This window comes from Rattus norvegicus, chromosome 7, assembly GCF_036323735.1.
Source record: "Rattus norvegicus strain BN/NHsdMcwi chromosome 7, GRCr8, whole genome shotgun sequence".
In the NCBI taxonomy this organism is placed as follows: Eukaryota; Metazoa; Chordata; class Mammalia; order Rodentia; family Muridae; genus Rattus; species Rattus norvegicus.
The window spans coordinates 92,775,655-92,796,179 of NC_086025.1; the positions used below are offsets into that span (position 1 = coordinate 92,775,655).

Genomic DNA, 20,525 nt, shown 5'->3' on the forward strand with positions numbered 1-20,525 from the left:
AAAAATCAAATAAAAAAGTTGAAGATTAACTGGGGGTTTGATTATAATTATAATAAATCTATAAAGTAGGCATCTCAGTGGTAAGTATACTTTAAACAGACTTTCAAAATCTTACAGCTTTCCCCTAAATTGTTCAGATTTCTTCTTGTGTCTATTCTTATTTTTTAAAAAATAATATTATTTATTTGTGTGTACACATGTGTCTGTGGAGGTCAGAGGCATGTCAGATCCCTAGGAGCTGAAGTTATAGGCAGTTTTGAGCTGATGATGTGGGTACTGGGAAGTGAACCCTGCAAGAACAGAACATGATCTTGACCACTGAGCCATTGCTCTGGTCCCTCATCATATTACTAATTACACTCCATACTTGTGTGAATGTTGTTTTATTTTGTCCTTTTATTATGTAAGTAGCTTACTTGTTGAACTTTTAGCTTTTTTTGTTTATTTTTTCGAGACAAGATCTACATAGCCTTGGTTAGCCTCGAACTTGCTATATAAACCAGACTGGTTTCGAACCACCTTCTTCTGCCTCCCAAGTGCTGGGATTAAATGTGCATATCACCACATCCCACTCAGGGCTTGTTCTACCTTGAGTTAAATCCCAACCCTGTGAGCTTATTGTAAAAAAATTTGCCTGATTCTGTTAGGTTCTCATTACATACTCAATAAGCAGATCAAGTTTTGCTTTATTCTCAAATTTGTTATATGTTCCACTTTTATTTTAAACTTTTATTTATTTTATGTATGAGTACACTGCTGCTGTCTTCAGACACACCAGAAGAGGGCATCAGATCCCAGTACAGATGGCTGTGAGCCACCATGTGGTTCCTGGGAATTGAACTCAGGACCTCTGGAAGAGCAGTCAGTGCTTTTAACTGCTGAGCCATCTCTCCAGTCCAGTTCTTTACATTTTCTAATTCAAACTTTCCTTTGTCCTTAAACTTCCTAAGGTTGACATTATTAAGGGGTGCAAAGAAGAAACTTCCTAGAAAGTGGAAAGTAGTTCTGCAGTTCTTCATTTCTAGAAGCAATGGCTATACATAGCATTGGCTGTGGCCTGGTCTTAGCATGCTTTGGACACTTGGTTGTTATGGAGAGAAAGAACAAGGCACTCACATTTCTTTCCTGGCCAGTCAGGAATCCTTGGCTGCTCACCTCACTAAGCTGGCCCCTGAAGTGGGTAGAGGGAGACAGAAGCCCTCTGCTGTGCAGGGAAGACTTGTACACTGGGGAGGGTACAGTAGTGGGAGGGGCTGAGAGGTATCTGCTGAAGACCTACAGGACTTCAGTCCTAGTACACCCAGGGTGCTGTTCCCACAGCTTGTGGATAGGTCATTACTGTCATCTTTTACTGGCTATGGCTTACCCTTCGGGGGAGTTTCGTGTACCGAACATAATCCTCCAGGAACAGAAGGGCACCCACAGCATCTGCAGGCATTTCAGGCATCTTCTGGCTGTAAAAGAAGTCTGGGTCACCTAGCTGCTTTGTACGTTAACATGCCCTTTCCTGACTAATGAGCAGTATACCAAGTCTGTAACAAACCCACAGGGCACCCTCTTGGTTCCTATGGAATCATTATCCTGCTCTTATTTAGTAACCAACAGTGCAGGAAATGAGCCAACCAGGAGCTGGTAGATCAGGGGTAGAGGCATTGGCCTTTAAGTGTGCTGGCCTGAGCTCTGTCCCCAAAACCCACAAAGGGAGGAGAACTGGCTCCCCAAAAGTTGTCTCCTGACCTCTGCATGCTTGCAGTGAGTGGAACATGCACACACGTACACACACAGGCAAATAAATGTAATTAAAGAAAAGCAAAGCCAATCCTAACTTTGTCTCTGGCTTATAATATGGTCCTGCAGTCTGTCTAGAGTCTGGACAGATGGGTCTATACTCTAGAGTCATCTCTCTTGGATGTCCTTCAGACTCTATGAGGCAATCAACACCTGTCAGCTCCCACGCTTCCTCACCCTCTCAGCATTCATCTGTTTGCACACTGGTACCAGACCTTCAATCCCACCTTCTCTGAAGGCAGATGCAGGAAAAGTCCAAATATAATGTCCACCTGGGCTATGGGCTGAATTCAGGGCGGGCTGGGAACACCAAGACAGTGTCTTGAGGAGCAAAAAGGAGAGCTGGGATGTGGCTCAGCTTCAGAGCTCTGGCCTGACACATACAAGGCAATAGCATAGCAGAATGGTCTGCTGTGTTGGCACAAACAACCAAATGGCAAACACTAACTAATGTTCATCTAGGCTGACACTTTCAGGCAGCAGAGAAGGGAGCCTAGGACCATGACTTTTGTTTGTTCTGTCCTATCCTAAAATCCCACAAGTGAACAACAGGGAGCAAAGAACTAGTGGAAACTGAAGGCTTATACGTTTTGTTATCTAATAGCAACTGGTGATTCCTGCTTTGTCATACACCATGAACGCAGACTTTCTCTGGTCTTGGCACTGAGGAATCACCCCCCTTCCACATGCGGACTGTGTCTTGGTGTGGTCACACCGAGGAGTGTGACCTTTTTGGTGTGTGGAGCCTTGTCTTAGCGGTAGAGGAGCGGGAATGCAGGGCTCTCTGACCCCGAGAGCTGGAGCGAACATGGCAGAAGCACAGGTCTGCACTTGCTTTCTCATGATGTCTCCTAATCTCCATCAAGATCCAGTCTTACAAAGTCCCTGACAGTACAACTACAGAGCATTTCCTGGCAGAGGGGACAAAGGATAAACCCTTGGGTGCTTGCTCGCAGAGGAAGTTCCCTGACTGGTTCGTAAACCTGAAGCACCATCCCCATTCCAGTCAGGACAGTAATGAGAGGGATTCATTGTGAGAGGTTGAAGTCCCGTTCTGTGACATTACTTCCACTATTTCTGACTGGCCCTCCGTACCTTGTGCACTGCTCCATTGTGGAGCGAATAAACTGGCCAATCAGTGCCAGGAACTGCTCTGTGTACCGGGAGTGGAACTGCTTCAGCAGAGTGAGCAGACCCAGGACGAGTGGTGGCCAGTCCACAGGGTCGGCAGGTTTCCGGCAGACCATGCCTGTGAGGGAACAAGTTATAATACCCAGTGAACTACTTGATTTTGACAGTGTCCACTAAATATCAGTGTCCTCGTTGCTGGCAGGAGACAGTAATTCTGGGCTACCTCTTAAACAAGCTGTGAGGCTGGTAGGACATTCTAATGGTCTGAAGGCTTTAGTTTTTATCATAACAATTTTGTCTTGCACTGTTAATACTCTCTACGGTAGAGACCTAAGATGTACATTAATGTGAATGAGAACGAAATCAACTCAAACTGACTTCAGTTAATGGCAGCATGGCATTCTAGATACTCAGAAGCATCTTACTAAGTAAAATCGGCTAAAATTCAGGTTACAAGGCTTTAAAAACGTATGTTTACCATCAATTTTGAGTGTTGATAAGAATAGAATCCGCTAAAGCCAAGTGAATGGAAGAAGGACGGCTGAGATGTGGGGAGCACACGCTCTGGTCTCCCACTCGGGACTTCTGTAAAACCTGGAGACTCAGAGCTGCCTGAATGGCTATGCTGAAGAGTGGGTGGAGCTTAGGGCCTTCAGGGGGTTGGGGGTTAGCATGTGGACTGCCATGAAGATAGACAGATCAGTGCATCAGGACAGAGTCCAGGCAGTTTGACCAACAGACAATCCATGGACTTTCTACAAATGCAACAAGTGATTTAACGGAGAAAGAGAAATCTTAACATAATACTGAAATTGGACAGCTTCATGGAGGGGAAGGGGAGGAGGATGACCCTGCCCCCACATTATACGGGAGGCAAAAAATAACTTGGATGGTTCATAAACTTTAATGTAGAAGCTAAAACTGCAGACTTTCTAGAAAATGAACTGGGAAATCAAAGTCTTGGAGAAAACATTTACTAGTCTCAGGGAGCGCTGAGTGACACTTATTTCTGAATGTGAAGACTCAGTGTCCCACTATAATGGACCTTTAGTTGGTTCCACCAAGATGAACAGAAGGATGCAGTGTATGTGAGCGCTTGCTGGGAAGAGGCCAGGTTAGAATTCAATCGACACTGTGCCCTCCCCTCCATAGAGAGTACTGATCAAAGGGCCACCCTTGGCATCAGGTGGCACTAATAGGGACTGTCAGAGGAACAAGGCCTAGAACTAGCAACTTTCTGAACTCTCGAGAGGAATAAAAACAAAACAACATCCCCTCAAAAAACAAACAAACAAACAAACAAAAAAAGAAAACCTCCTAAATATTAGGCCCTAAGTAGAATCCACAATTTTACTTCAAAAACATTTTAGGAGACAGGAAGGAAAATAAGGAAGAGATACATATTGAAGGGTTTAAGAAAACAGCAGTACAATCTTGTTTGTAGAAATATTCTTATAGTGCTACTGATTGAATGGCTATAGTGCTAGGTACTTTTAAAACCAATTAAATATTATAGAGCACTTAGAAAAACATGCTTAGTTAGGTATAAAGTCTAGAGACAGGATGAACCTGGGAACCTCCTAGGTAACTACAGAGATGCTCACAATAAACTGGTTAGCAAAAGATTAGTTGTATTATTAGCCAGGACACCTACATCAAAAGCTTTGGATATGTTTATAGCGAATGGTCCAGCATGTAATCGTGTGCATTACAGTCTGAGATGCTCACATATCGGTCCTGTCTCCTTAACTACACTGTAACTCCTATCATACAGTCCAGGAAGGCAGCAGCACACGGGCACTTGTGTGAACAGATCATGCATATAAAGACATTTCTTTCATACCATAATCAGCTGTGTAGGCACTGAAAGAGGAGAACCAAGTAAAGATGCTTCACGCTCTGTAGGAGGCTGGTGCACTTGGCTGATCTGGAACCCTCTGTGCACAGTCCATCAGTGCTATTCCATTGCAGTGGTGCAATGGCACTACTTCATTCATGTGTACTGGGTTATGAAAAGGTCTGATGTGTGACACAGCATTATGGTCAGAACTGTGTCCGCAGACACTGACCTACTGCTTGTTAATTACAAAGCGAAAATTTGGCACCCATCATACCTAGATTTTTGTTATACTGAAGTTTTGGCAACTGTGCAATCAAAAACAGAAAGTTGACGATCGGGAAGTAGGGTAGGCGCTTCGTTGTTATGTAAATCTGGGAAGAGAAAGAGAAGATAGATTGTTTCGTCTTAGAGAATGACACAGAACGTGGTCTCAAACAGAGAGCTCTGACATGCCTTTAGTATGCCTTTCTGCCTGCCTCCAACTGGGACAGTTGTTACTTCTGCCTTTGGAGATTCACTTACCTGTGCTCTGTACGCTTTAGTCCTTTAGGTCTCCTTGGAAAGAACGCCTTTACTCAGAGACTAGAGTCCCCCGCCCCGCATCCTGTTAATATCACCTCTAAAGGGAGGGGCAAGAGGTGGTGAGCAAGAGTGGCAGGGGCCAGCAAAATCAAGAGTGGTGAAGCTGCAGGGATGGACACAGTGCTAACCATGGCTGCTTCAGAGGACTTAAGCTCCATTCCCAGCACTGACATGGTGGCTCACAACTGTCCTTAACTCAAGTTCCAGGGGACGTGACATCCCATCTTCTAGTCTCTTTGGGTGTCAAGCACATACACGGCACACATATGCACACGTAGGAAAATAATCTTACACGTAAAATAGATCTTAAAAAGGAGCAGCAATGGCAAAGGGAAAGATCCAGGTAACAGAGAGCAGAGAGTGACAGCAACTGCCGAGGAGAAAGCCAGGTCCTCCTTTGTCATATGCTTCCCCCAGGCGGCCTCCCTCCCAGTTAACATGGCAGAAAACTCAGGGCAGATGAAGCCATGCCATCCCTTGGCTGGCCTTCGGTCCACAGAAGACAGGGAAGCACGCTGATTTGGAGGCCAGGCTAGTCACTGGCTAGCTCCCCCATGAGTGTGGAGGCTGGGGAAGTCCTGGGTCCCTTCAAGCCTAAAGATGGCCTTTTTGACAGGACTCCTTAGCACAGAGCACTCAGATGTCAGCTGACCTTTAGGTTCTTCCTCTTAGCTTTGAGACAGGATCTTATTATTACAATTTAAAATTTCCTAAAGTAATCAGGGTAACCATCTAAAGAGGCCATGTTTCTGCAGCAAAACATGCAACTACTCAGACTAAGGAAGAGACATGGAAAGCACAGTTCAGGTCAGGGGCAGACTTCTGAGGAGATGAGTGCTTTCTGGAGCCCAGAGCTACACAACAGTGTGGAGCCTGGCACTTGTAATTGCAATTCCTTATGGTCACTACAGGAAGTGCAAGCAAGAGAGTCTGACCCTTCAGGCTCAGGGGAACCCCCACTGCACTTCAGAACCCTAACCTATGTCACACACCAGGGAGGTGACATAATTTAGAAAAGGTCAGAACGTGGCAGAATGGAGTTCTGGGGCCTGAATATAGGTTTCTAAAATATTTTCACAGTGATTTGTTATATAGACAAAGTCACCTTTTGTACCACACAGCCCTGTACCTCCACCCAATTTTATATTTTAGTCATTAACCTTATTCAGTGGGTTGTGAATGCCAGCTGCCTCCAGATAGGCTGTGATTTCATATAAGAGTGTGTTATCTTCTTTGGGGTAAGGAAGCGAAGGATCCCGATAGTGAGCTTCGATGTCGGCCAGGAGAGCCCTAATGGAGGAGAGAAGCAGCGATAAACATGAGCGGGCAGCTGAGTTTACACATCTGTAACCAATTTGTCCTTCCGCCTCCCATCCGCAGGCCTCTGACTATGTGTCATTGTGAAATCTTACCTAGAGTCACTTATCTCTTGGAGTCAAGCTAAACCAAGTGGTTTCACTACTGAGGTTATGAAAAAAAATTTACTTGTGTGCATGCATGTGTGGGAATGTGTACCCCTGGAAGCCAGGTGAGGGTCTCTGATCCCCTGGAGCTATCGTTCCAGGGGTTCTTAGACATCTGACAGGGTGCTGGAACCAAACGCTGGTCCTCTGAAAGAGCAACGAGTGCTCCTGCTGCTGAGCCACCCCGCAGCCCCTCATTACTCAACTGTTTCTGTTAGAAGAGCTGACTTTGGGATGGAGAAACTTGGATTGTTTATCTGCGCAGAAAGAGACAAGAGCAGCTGTTTGGAAGGAGGGGATGTGTGCACCCCACGATATGTTAGCCTGCTTTCCCCTGCTTGCTGGGGAATCACTGCTTAGTTCTTTAGATTCTACCTCTTGGGGTTCTATTAACAGCAGGTAAGTCGGGACACGGCCTAGCAGTGCTGCTGTGTATTATAAACCCAAAGACCTTAAATGAACAAGATGTGAACCTGGGTGCTGGGAATGTAGGTAGGTGGCTGTCTCAACCCTGGCACTTACTTATTGAGATTGTCCAGAGCAGCTGCCAGATGTCTGGAATCAAATCGACAGGAAGAGTTCAGCTCATTGGCGATCTGTCGTCTGAGGATCTGCATCTGTCCAACCTGAGAACAAGTGAGAGAGGGAAGAGGTAGCACACAGGGCACTTGAGAGCAGTCAGCTGTATGCAAACCAACCTGGAGAGACTTCCAGGGATGTGCCTTTGGCCGTCATCTGTCTGCTACACTCTCTGTCTCCCAGGCAGCCAGGGAAACCTTAATGCCCTCTAAATGCCTCTGGCTGTCCTCTCTGTACCACCCGGGCAATAGTCGCACAGCAGCTTCATACCTGTAATAACCTGTAATACCAGGGAGCAGTTCGGGCTCACTGCATACTCACTCATACAAAGGAGGAGGCTGAATCCTAAAACAAGCAGGTTTTCATTTAAATAATTAACTGCCTCATTCATCTTTATTCCTCTTTTCCAAAGACACAGTGTTTTATTCATAGCATACGGATAATTTATGCGCCCAAAGATTCCTGCTTCTTGACATCCAGGCAGACAGACACAGCCAGGAGAGGAACAAGGCACTGCTGTAATACTATGAGGATCAAACTTGGTCTAAATCGACAGACCAGAGCGTTACATGAACTCGGAGGAAAATTCCCATCTCCTGTCCAGAAGCACCTCTGACTGGAAGCACTTCAGAAACACAGTTTCTTGAACATGTGGGAAGCTGTGGTCCATCCACGAAGAGCCACTAGTCAGTGGCAGTTCCAGGAAGAAGGATAAAGAAATGAATGGAGTGGGAAATAAGAGTATATGGTGGAAGTTCAGCTTTAATGATAGAAGGAAGGAATAGGTTTTCATAAACCATAGAGTCATAGGAGAATAATAATTTACAAACCACAGTGCTGATTACCCCGCTCCCGTGCCATGCCTTCATTACACAGTGCTGATTACCCCGCTAACATGGCGTACCTTCATTATAGCCTCCAGGTAAGTGCTCCAGATCTTCTGTGTTTTCGTGATGGCAGCAAGATAAACTTTACTTGAATTTGCTGAAAGTTAAAATATAATCTTAATCCAGTTAATTCAGGAAGGCTACAGTACCTTTCTATCTGCCTTGGGGAGTCTCAGGACACTTACCTACTATGCTTCTTAGAGGGCTGACAGCATTCATGAGTGTTTTTAAAGTTTCTTGAACAGTTCTCTCTCTCAGGATGATTTTCTGAAACATACTGAGGAAATTCTACAAGGAAGAAGTCATAATCAAAATGCAAACCAACATCCCGTTAACTCAGCTGCTATGTAAATATCATATGCCTAGGTCACACAGCCTTCAAACGGGAAGGTAGCAGGTACTCAGGTTCTACTAAGGGTAGGGGATATGAGGAGGAGTTAAGGTTTCAAATAGAAGCCTCACTTCCCCAAGTTGAAATGAAATAAATCAGTCTACCTATAAAATTACAATACTGACCAAAGACATTGTAGTTTACTCTCCATTCTTATCTACCTAGTGACGTCACCTGTGCCTCCCTCACACCGCGTGAGAAGTCACAGAGAGTGAGTTTAATTTTTCAGTGAGGACTGATACTCTTCCCAGGTAGGAGCCAGACATGAGGTCTGCAGCAGGCAGTCTCTGTCTCCTTGGCAGGGCTCAGAAGCACCAAGGTGTGTGAATGTTTCCAGAGAAGCTTAAAAGCAAAGACAAGACCCACTGTGAACAGGGCAACCCCTTCCCAAAGGCTGGGGCTCAAGACTGAGTTAGGACGGAAAGTGGACCAAGCAGATGTCACTGATAACTGCTTTGCGGCTGCATAGGAACAGTGTGACCAGGTGCCTCCTACTCTTGTGACTGCGGTGGAAGCCAATCTTGATGCCAGGCCTTCCCTACCATGATGGACTCTCAAAGTGTGAGCCAAACTTTCGTCTTCCTTCCTGGAGTTGCTGGTGTGAGGTATTTTACCACAGCAGTGAGAGAATGACTGACGCGGGGTCCACGCTCACCTGTAGTTCTTTTACAATCATGAAGCACAGAAGCCTGTCCAATCCATTCAGACCAAAAGTCCCCAAGGTGGTCTGGATTTCTGAGAAGAGGCGACTGCTGGTCACTTCTTGACGAGTTTTCATGTCATACCAAGTGTTCAGCTGGTCTATGTAACATGTCACTCTAAAGCAAAAGGGAAACCAGAAGTCCCAGCAGCTCAGAGGTATGGGATAGGGACTGGGGCATCCAAACTGGTTACACAACTTCTGTTTTAGACGGTCTTACTAAGTGGTACGGTGTAACTTGGGCTCGCACCAGTCCTACCTCAACCTCCTGATGCTGGGGTTGCAGGTGTGACTAGGCACTGCTGGTTATGACTCGGCTTTCCTCACTTCTGGCCAGGTGCTTTATCTTGTCTGTCTGATGTCCCAGGGAGTAAATAACCCCCGCTAGGCCTCCTTTCCCCATTGCATGCTCCTTCTGTGGTTTTATTTATTTCACTGGGCTGAGCTACTACTGGGAATCAAACTGAGAAGACAAAAGTAAGTTCGGCTGCCAGGTTGGAGGACTCTAGGGCCAAGCTGCCTTTCTACAGGATGTTTTGTAGAATTTCCATAGGCTGAGGACAAATGAGAGCCTAGTACCAATTTGGTAGAGAGGAAGCTTAGAATCTTTGAATGGTGACGTGAGAGGAAGATGAAGCCCGTCCTCTTGGCATTCCTCAGTGACTCTTCTTGGTCTTGGGAATGCAGTATGATGGCAACAGTAGCAAAGAGCATCCTCGTCTACTGAGCTCCCAGTGTTATCCTGTGTCACCCTCGTACAGACAGCCCTGTGAAATACAAGCCAGCTAACCTCCATTTTAGTGAGGAGATGATGGAGGGCCAGGTAGCCCTGCTCCTAAGATTAATTTCAAACCTTTGGTTCTCAAGCCATTGAAGGGCCCTGAGGAACCTATGAATCCTGTAGAAGGTATGGGTGTCCTCATCCCACTCCTAGATCATCAGACTTGGCAGGTGTGGGGTAAACCAGTCTCCACAGGTCGGACAAGCTCTACACATGTAGGCCTCATGTTATAAACACCGCCATACACGTGGGGCTTAAGAAGGAGCTGAGAGCCTCAAGAGCAAGGAGGTTAAGGAAGTTAGACTTGGAGGTAAATGTGAAACGTCCTTTATGCCCAGGCCCCAGGGTGTCCTGTTACCCGGTGTAGTACTTTGAATGTGATATTTGAGAGGAACTTAGCCCTGATGATGAATTCCCAGCTACATCTAGTCTCTGCTGAAAATATGAACAGGTTACTAGGCAGGGCGTTTCTACAAGAGCTCAGTGATTCCAGTCACCTACACAAAGGACTATTTATTTTCTTGCCTGTGACAGAGAAAAAATATATCTGCTAGAAATCTCAAAAGAATCCATCTACAATTGTCTGACTTTCACAAATCCTGAGGGACAGAAGAAGCCGAGACCAGAAGGCAGAATGGAGTGTCTAAGGAAGGCATATGGATTCAGCAAGACAAGGGAAGGAACCTTCCTTTCTCTCTGGGGAAGCCCACCTAGCATAAGCCTCTGTGAGCATGTGCCCAGGGGTAAACTGAGTCACAAGACAGGAACCTGCTTTCTTCAGGTGGTCGTCATAAACTGCTTCATCTGAGGCTCCAAGGAAGAGGAAATGGCTTTAGCTGGATTTACTGAGCAACACCATGGTGCTCAGAAACAGTTTCATTACATGAGATTTTCTCACAGACCCAGCTGAAGGCTAAGCCCACGTGACAAGGGTGCAAGTTCTGCACACAAAGCTGTATGGTGTGCCCTACACCATGCTTTAGGGGCTGGGCCTTGACATGATCTAGGTACACTGCCTGCCAACTATGTCATGCTTCTGTGCCTGCATTTCTTCATCTGTGCAGTGGTAACGGCAAGGTCTGCACCTAAGACGCTGTAAGGAGTGAGTACACAGATTCAGGGACCATGTTAGGAAGGGACACAGGCCAGTGCTCAGTAGACAATGGCTCTTGGTAAGTGCTTGGCTGCTGGACTAGGGAGTAAGTAATCTTTAATGGCCAGCATGAGTCCGCAAGTCCAAGGCTAGGGCTACGGACAAGGGAGCACACCTCAGTGACACAGGCATGGATGTCGGGAGGTCTTAAGCTCAGCCACACTCAGAAACACTTACTTTGGGTCTGTGATCCGCAAGATTTCTCTGCAGAGTCGACCAATAAACGTTATAGACTCATCCACAGGTGCGAACTTCGGGATTGGAATATGAGTGGACTGGTAGATACTTTGCCAGTCTTGAATCTAGAAAACAAAACAAAAATAAATGTCCAGTTCAATTCTGATAGTGTAATTTTGTATCTTTTCTTTACATAATCTTACAAGCAGTGCATGAAGAGGAACAATTAATTGTTCCTTGTTTTTGAAGAGAAAAAAATGTAAATTGCCATCAAATGCTATACAGCACATAAAAAAGGAAAGAAGCAACCATTGAAAGAGGAAGTAAGGGCTAGAGGTGTAGCTGAGTGGGTAGAGCATGTGCCCAGTTTGGGTCCAGGGCTCACCCCAGCACCTCATCAGCCAGGCACAGTCATGCAGACCTGTAATCCCAGCGCTAGGGAGGTGAAGATAGGAGGACAGGAAGTTCAAGGTCATCCTGGGCTAACTAGTGATTTGGGGGCTAGCCTGGGCTGCAGAAAGTGAGAATAAAGACAGAGAAACATGGATCTTTTTGTCTTGTGAGTTAAGATGGACAATGAAATCTAAAGATGTAAAATATCACAAACTTCAACACTCTTGAAAGTGTCACCTTGTTACATGCTGTGTACAGCAGTGGCACTTGAGTTTGTTTCTATTTTGTGGTTCATGGGATAATAGAAACAACTTTCATTGCTATTTTTCAAAGAAGATACACACGTTCCTTAAGTAGACAGTCATTAGAGAAGCAGACATCAAAATCAGGCCCCTTCACACCCCACAAGGCTCAGAGGACAGCAGTGAGTGCTGGGTGGGACATGAGGGACACAGACGCCCAGCCGTGCCCTGCTGGAGAGGTGGAGTCTGCAGTGCTGCTGGGAAGGACTGGTGGGTCCTCACCAAGCCAAACAGCACCACAAGCACACAAGAGGTCCCAAGGCTCCCACTCTCAAGCCCCTGGGTTCTAACAAGCAGAGCAGCTGCTTTCTCCATACAGAAAGCTCTCTGAGGCCAGGCTCCATGTCTGCTCTCCTTTTACCCCCAAGTCTCCGAAATGAGATGACAATAACAACAACATCATCATCATCATCAACATCATCATCATCATCATCATCATCATCATCATCATCATCATCATCATCAACATCACCATCATCATCATCAACAACAACAACAACAACAACATCTTGTTGGCATTGCTGGGATGTGGGGAGTGTATTTTAAACATGAGAGATAACAGACATAGTCAAGAATTTAAAAAACTTGTTCAATACCTTTGTTCTTAAGAAGTTATTACACTCTTGTTCCACATTATAATTTATAATACGAGACACTTCCTCCTGCCAGATCTTCAGGCCGTAAATGTTGACATAGTCCTGTATATACTCAAAGGAACGATGGAATCCATCCATGGTGGCCCCCAGCTCTTTCAGCTTGGGCATCAACTCACTTGGCTACAGAGAAGAGGACAGGAAATCCATCAGCAGGAGAAGCTGTCAACACTAACATCTCCTTTAGACCTTAATGACACACTAAGGGACCTTAGTCTCGGTTTTAGACATAGTCAAAGCTTTAGAAAGGATTCCTTCTGCAGCTAGGTTGACTGGCAGGTAGTGCTGTGACTTTCAACCAAGAATAGACATCACTCATCTGGAAGGAAGTCTCATTCAAAGGACAGAAAGGTGAATATTGATGATTTCAATAGCATCAATTTATGAACACATCTAATATTATACACCTAACACTTAGGTTCAATTTATTGAAGTAAAACATTCCTTACATAAAAATTTCTAGCCTGTTCATTTTCTTCTTTAGAAAAATTATACTTTTAAGCAGATAATGCAAACTTATTTAAAAAACTCTGCATTGTGGTAAACAAGTTCTTTGGACAGAAAGTAACTGAGTCATAAGCACTGATTCAGTTCTTTTTTAACTCAGGATGAGCAGGGAGGAGAGAGGGATTGTTTAGAGTGGATTATAGAAAGGACCAAAAAGCACATAAACTGTTGTCACCACAAAACATATACTGATAAGCAGGAGAGAGAAGGACCTATCTGGTTCAGAATGGCGTTCCAGTGCACACTGGGAACTGAATGACAGGTCCATTCTGGGCATTTGTACCTTGGCACGAGGGTTGAATATCAGTCCCCGATGGAGGGCGAAAGCCACGCGCTTAACCAGCTCTTTCCTTATTCCGTCCTCCAGCAACTGCTTGGGATCCACCTAAGTGCAGATCAGAGGCATTCGATACCATCGGGAGAAGGCAGGCCAGGAAAAGGAGGGGCGATGGCCAGGAGAGTCTGCAGGGCAGCATTTTCCTACCTCATCTCTAAGTGATTTGCATTTTAAAATTTCTATCCCTTCATCTTTTGAGGGGTAGACTGAATTATTACTCCTGTTGCCTCTATAGGACTCCGTTGAGCTCAGTAAGTTTGATGATAATTTTACAACATATTACCAAGTTGGAAGTTACAGACAGTTTGTAACTGCTTTACATTTTAATCATTTCATGAAATGTAAAGTGTCATTTCTTATAGCCAGCAGGAGATGGTGAGATGAAATTCCAAGTTCAGGTCATATGGTCACCTTTGATTATGAGCAATCAAGGTTATAATGTTTCTATTTTCTCTATCAACAAATGGGTAAAAACACAAGTTTTGAGCAACACAAGATGGCCACATTCCTTGCTGTTCCACATGTAATTACCAGAAAATCAAACAAATCACCACGGGCCACACAGAGCGGCGCTCGAGCCTTACCTTGATGATGCCCACCAGGGTTGTTTTCATCATCAAGATGCCCTCGGTAAAGATGGAGATGGCATGAGTAAGTTTGGCGACCTTTAACAGAGAGGGAGGGGAGATGAAATACACCACAGGAACGAGTCCTTACTCCTATACAAGGCTAAACAACTCCGACAGTCCTGCAGTTGCAAAGGCAACAGGGAGCGTGTGGCTGTGTAAAGCCCACTGGTGTGCAGGGGCCTGGGATGGACTGAGGCTCTGTGGGTGACAGTCGTTGTCAGCAGTTCTTCATCCTTTAACACCGTATTCTCTCCCTGGCTTCTGTTTCTCACGTCTAAACTTCAGAGCTGGCCTCAGGATAAGCTGTAATACAGCTTCCCGAGCGTAGTCAAAGCATTTTCACTTAACAATATCCTTAGCTTCTGAAAGGCTTATTGAGATGTGACTCTAGCTCGAGTATCGGATGTAGAAAGGAGGATGTGGGTGCGCAGAGTCCAGGTTGTGCAACACAGAAAGAACAAGGACAATGGCAGAATGTTCAAGAGAAAAGAGCTCAGTCTCTACAGAGAACGTGGGTGAGGGAGGCTCTCGGGGGCACTAGGGAAATGTCAAGGGCACTAAAGACTGCAACCCACATTATCACTGAGTGCAAGGACACAAGAACCACGGGTGATCTGCTGGTCCCCAGGATGGGATGCCAGTAGCCACAGGCCTGGGATGCTCATGTTTTGAGCTTCAAGTAACAAAAGACACAAGTCAAAGGGATATGGCACCTCGTATCGTGGGCCGAGCTGAGCATAGTCCCGCAGCTTGTCCTTGTCCAGGCGAGTAGGCACTTCAATGATGTCATGGGTCTGAAGCTTTATGATCTTCAGGAGAGATGTGAACATGCTTTCTGGAATGATCTGCAAAACCTTTGATGAAAAGACCAGGGAGAAACACAACTGAGTATCTGTACTGTTTTTTTTTTTTTTTTTTTTTTTAGCTGATGAACAGGGAAGATGAGAGCAAGAAGGTACTAGTGTGTAGGACGTCAGTTTGCATAAGGAAGAGATACTGAGAAACTTAAAACTATCTCTAAAACTTAGAAGGGACATGTGGTACACAGCTTTAATCTTGGCACCAGGGAGGCAGAGGCAGGGAAATCTCTTGTGAGTTCAAGGCCATCCTGGTCCACACAGCAAGTTCCAGGGCAGCCAGAGCTACATAGTAAGCTGTCTCAAAACCAAACCAAAACAAACAATGCTAGAAAACACAAGCTCACGCCTTCCCACCACTGCCCAAGATGTCAGTAACATATAGGAAGGTCTCAGCCAGTGAATGACACAGACTGCCTTTGAACTCAGACAGACTGGGTCCTTGATGTACTACAAAGGACTGGAGCAAGAACCAGCATTTTCCTGAAGACTTGAACTAGGTTCTGGTAAGAGAATATAAGCTGTGATCTGCCTCCAAGCAGCCAGCTCTGCCCCTGAAGAGGCTGCATCGCCTCTGCTCAGCTTCTGCAACCCTGAGACCAAGAGCAGGTGAAAGTCAGTGTAATCTCCTTAGAAAGCAAATCACACTTACATGTCTGCATCTTCAGTAAGAATATGTTTATTTTTGTGTTTCAGACATTTCTGAAAAGGAATCTGCAGAACATGAAGCTCCACCAGGGCACTGTGTACTTAAGGAGCAGCCAGTCAATAAAACTCTGCCAGAGGCATTTCTTACCTTTCTCACGTACGACACCAACTCTCCTGAGTAATACTGAGACACGCTGAGGAGGTCAGGGCTGTTGGCTTGATTGATACGTAGCAGGGGAAGGTCAAGGGCAGAGGCAAGCTGGAAGGAAACAACACTTATCTGTTTCATGCTTCAGAAATGCCCTAGAAACCTCTTTTCCCAAAGTGGGATTACTACGCAATATTTCTGCTTCACCCAATAGAGGGAAACAGCCAGAAAGCCTCAGCACTGCCTCAGATAGGTTCTGATGATACATTAAAAACAAAAGCAACACCAAAACCCCACGGCCATCTACTACTGTGGCAGTGTTTCTCCCTGACTACTGGCAGCAGTTGGGAACTCCTGAGACATGTCAGTTACCAAACCTACCACAGACTGACTGACTCAGCAATGCTGGGAGTGGGGTAGGGAAGCTGCTGTGCTAAGTCACTCTAATGCACCCTGGAGCTGGAGAGCTGCTATTCCATGGAAGCACTTTGCATTCAAGACTCCTTTTCACCACGAAACTGTTACGTGGCCCCAGTACATAGGTCTATAACGCAGGCATACAGATCAAACATGCACTGATGACAAGCCATAGATTTACTTTAAAACATACATAATACTTTCACTATTTATTAAAGACAAAAGCAAATGTGCACACTATTGAGATGAGATCCATTTTTACATAAAGAAGTAAGCCTTGGCTGAACATATGACGAAACGCTTAGTAAGTGTTTAGTGCAAAGAGGACAGCATCGACCCTGACCAATGACAATAGAACAAAGCTGATTCTTCTGCCAGAGGATGGGTGTCGCCATTCCCTGCTTACCTTTAGGAACGTGGCTCTGAGTTTGGTAACCATGGATGGATTTACCCTTATGCTTTCTTGCATGATGGATGTGAAACTGTAAGAGGAACACATGGTAAGCAGACGCACCTCCTCCTCCATCACGGGTAAACACTAGTATGTCCGTATTACCTGTCAATTAACTGCCAGGCAAAAGAAAGGTCCCCCACAATCTGCATTGTGATCAGGACTTCCTCTTTGATGTTGATAGTTCTGATCATTTGATGGAGAAACTTCCGGGTGTCAGCAAGAAACTGGCAAACTTGTAGATTTGATTCCAACTGGTGAAACTCCTGAACCTGTTATATAAATCCATTTAATGAAACAATTCAATGTATCTTCTCCCTAAAAACACTTCAAATAAGTACAGCACTCACAAATGATTTCTTGACAAATTTTTCATTTCAAATTAAGCTTCAGAAATCTAAAAGCAAGTTCTAAGGAAGCACACAAGTGTCTAGGATTGGAGAACAGTCCCCTGCTCTTACCCCATGCACAGAGACTGGGACAGATCAGAAGCTCCCCATCCACTTTAGAAGAAGTAAACACACCCTAGGAAATACTTTTCTTCCCGGGTGTGCTCACACTAAGACTGGGTGAGTGACAGCACAACCAAAGTGCAGCTACACTACGCCACAGGGTTCTTGCTGTGTCCTAAATGTGTCTTTAATGTCCTAAAATTTCCATGTGTCACTCAAGAGGCCTGGCCGCTATATGCCTATATAAATAAGGCAAACACTGAACCAAACCAAGCAACATAGCAACTGAGGTTTATGAAGCTGTTTCCAGCTGTGTCGTAGATTCAGAAATCCCCAAAGGAGTCTGAGGGAGGCGCTGAGCTAGCGGAGCTGTAAGATGACACTGCTATGGAGTGGCCATCAGGATAATCTCAAGGAAACAGAAAAAAGGGCTCAGCGGTTAAGAGCCGTGGCTGCTCTTCCAGAGGTCCTGAGTTCAGTTCCCAGCAACCACATGGTGGCTCACAACCATCTACAGGGAAATCTGATGCCCTCTTCAGGCAGGTGGATGTATATGCAGCAGAACACTCATACATTAAATAAATAAAAAATTAAATGTTAAATAAAATATTAATTAAAAATTAAATAAACATTTAAAAAATAAAAAACCGTAAGAAATTCTGGCAAATGGCAAATACTAATTATACCAATAGACAGACTATAGCCGATGTTTTAAAAGATGAGTCTGAGGTGGTGATCTGACATAATTATCTCATATTAACAGACAATTAAAAGTTTGAGAATGGTGAGGTAGAGTAACTTCTTTGCTACAGTCATTTTTGAGTTTATAAAAAATCCCTACACGTTCCAGAAAAAAACAAGTTGACCATTCACAACGATAATATCATTACATAATGACTTTTAGTTTTTGTTTAGACTTTTCCCACTAAGACACATATTTTACACACCTAAAAGATGGCACAAACCTACACCTTTATCGCAATCTCCTCAATATTTCTACTTTATTTGGATGATTTGGCTTCTAAAACAAATTCCGATTCATGATTCTTGCTACAGCTCACTCAGGCTGACTCCCCAGTTATTACCCTAATTTTACAGCAGTGCGTGTGACACCATAGGGGTTGCTTCTGAGGAAGTATCTTCTTAGATTTTTATGAGCAAAGTATTCAGTAGATCATAATGTGTAACTTCTGACCTAAGACATGATTTCAAGATTTTAAAAATTATCTTTAATTGTGTGTGTGCATGTGCATGCATGCATGCATGTGTGTGCACGTGAGTGTCTGTGTGTGAGCTTGTGTATGAGTGCAGGTGCTTGCTCAGAGGCCATCAGATTCTGGGGATCTGGAGTTACGGCGTGAGCTGCCTGACACAGGTGCTGGGAATGGAACTTACAGCGGAAGGAACGGCATACCCTCCCAACTGCTGAGCCACCTCTCCTGCCCAAATACTGTGGTTTAAAAGGACTTTCTTTTTTTTTTTCCGGAGCTGGGGACCGAACCCAGGACCTTGCACATGCTAGGCAAGCGCTCTACCACTGAGCTAAATCCCCAACCCCTTAAAAGGACTTTCTTACCTCTTCCAAAGCTTGTATTAGTTGCACAGTTTTCCTGCCTGCAGCAGTAGAATCATCATAATTTAGAGACAGTATTTGTTTTGAGATCTCTCTGAACCAAGCTTGAAGATTTTCTATTAACATAGAAACAAGGAAAACACTGAGACCCAGATTCCTGTAGCTTTGATTTAACCCATCTTGTACAAATGTAGTTTTCATAGTACTTTTACCACGTGATCAACATCACTCCCAACAATTCTCCAACCATCAACAGCAATGTGGAGGCACATGCCCAAAGAAAATAGGTTAGATTTCTGCGTGAACAGCCTAGTCTGTGATACTGACCACTAAAGGATTAAAGGCCCATACTTCAGTTGCAAATGGTAAGTGCTAAGGTGCTCATGGGCACAGAGAGGGGTCAGGAGGGTACTGACTGTTGGACAGGACATGGAGTTACTGAAGAGTTTTCTGGAGAAGTGAAGGTGGTTATCAGGAATGAAGAAGGCTATCTATCAAAGTGAAGGACAAACACAAACAGAGGCTTCTGGGAAAGGAAACCAACATATCAGAACTGTGAGGTACACGCAGAGAGTTGCAGGAATTCTGGACAGTTTAAGGGGTGCCATTAGTACTTATGACTTTAATGGTTAGAGTGACAGTTAATCTTGAGCATCAAATCTGACTGGTTTAGAAGAACCTATGAGAATTCATGTCTGTGAGGTCTTTCCAGAGAGGTTTAACTGAGGAGGGAAGACCCACTCTGAATGTGCGTGGCACCATCTCATTGGCTGAGATAGATTTGATTAAAAGAAGAAAGTGAGCTGAGCCCCAGCACTTACCCCTCTCCTTTTCCTGACCATAAAGGTCTCACACCCCTGCCTCCACACCAGCTCTGCCATGGTGGGCTGTGTCCTTAAACTATATCCACGATAAACCCTTCCTTCCCTAAGTTTGTTTTGCCAGGTATTCTAATAGTCAATTTCTAAGGCTTCAACGGAACAAACACTTATCTCAAACACACCCCTAACTCCTCTTCAGCAATTACCATTTTTCTCCACTCGGGTTAGTGGCTTCACCCCTGAAAAGACATCAGCGAGCTCTATCATCCGCTCGGAGCCCTCCTTCTTGTAATGCTCCCACTTGGATTGTTTCTCTGAAAGCATTTGCTTGAACATCTGCCAACAAGATGGAAAGATTTACTTAAAAGAAACTTCAGATCAGACAGTTTACAAAGAGATCCTGATGAATGCCAATTTATTTTAGAGAACATGTAACAGAGGGCTGGAGATGTGGCTCAGTGGTAAGTGTGTAAGGTGCTTGTGGTGCAGGTAAGGGCCACAGAGTTTGGATCTGTAGAACTCACATAAAAACGAGGCAGGTATGGAGGCAGAGACAGGGGATCCCCAGGGAAAGCCAGCTAGGTATGCTAGCTGGATCTGCTGAGACCTGGGTTTGGTAAGAGACCAGGCTCTACACATAGACTGGAAGTGAACTGAATGAAAGGCAGCTGGCATCAACTCCGGCCTCCATGTGTGTGCACCCCTCATATTGCGTACTGACACAAGAGAACACCCACAAAGCATTAGTTTGTATAGATACAGTCTCACAAATCACCACTGACCCTAACACTATCTCTCACCATCAGTACATTACAAATCTTAAGTGGGAAGCCAGACGGCTGTTCCCAGGCTGGTTGCACACCCT

The 20,525-nt window shown here is 44.9% G+C and overlaps 1 protein-coding gene across 1 annotated transcript in view; it reads right to left on the reverse strand.

Annotated features, from left to right (window-relative positions):
* Window positions 1–20,525, reverse strand: part of Washc5 (WASH complex subunit 5) — a 51,908-nt gene that overhangs the window by 2,030 nt on the left and 29,353 nt on the right. Inside the window, exons 11-28 of the mRNA NM_001398866.1 lie at window positions 19,867–19,996; window positions 18,843–18,955; window positions 16,920–17,086; window positions 16,770–16,845; window positions 15,947–16,057; window positions 15,007–15,147; window positions 14,249–14,329; window positions 13,611–13,712; window positions 12,764–12,943; window positions 11,473–11,597; window positions 9,317–9,479; window positions 8,456–8,558; window positions 8,288–8,367; window positions 7,327–7,430; window positions 6,502–6,631; window positions 5,034–5,130; window positions 2,884–3,037; window positions 1,367–1,454 (exon numbers count right to left, since the gene is read on the reverse strand). Of these exons, the coding sequence (NP_001385795.1) occupies window positions 1,367–1,454; window positions 2,884–3,037; window positions 5,034–5,130; window positions 6,502–6,631; window positions 7,327–7,430; window positions 8,288–8,367; window positions 8,456–8,558; window positions 9,317–9,479; window positions 11,473–11,597; window positions 12,764–12,943; window positions 13,611–13,712; window positions 14,249–14,329; window positions 15,007–15,147; window positions 15,947–16,057; window positions 16,770–16,845; window positions 16,920–17,086; window positions 18,843–18,955; window positions 19,867–19,996 (2,145 nt within the window). The remainder of the gene's footprint in view (window positions 1–1,366; window positions 1,455–2,883; window positions 3,038–5,033; window positions 5,131–6,501; window positions 6,632–7,326; window positions 7,431–8,287; window positions 8,368–8,455; window positions 8,559–9,316; window positions 9,480–11,472; window positions 11,598–12,763; window positions 12,944–13,610; window positions 13,713–14,248; window positions 14,330–15,006; window positions 15,148–15,946; window positions 16,058–16,769; window positions 16,846–16,919; window positions 17,087–18,842; window positions 18,956–19,866; window positions 19,997–20,525) is intronic.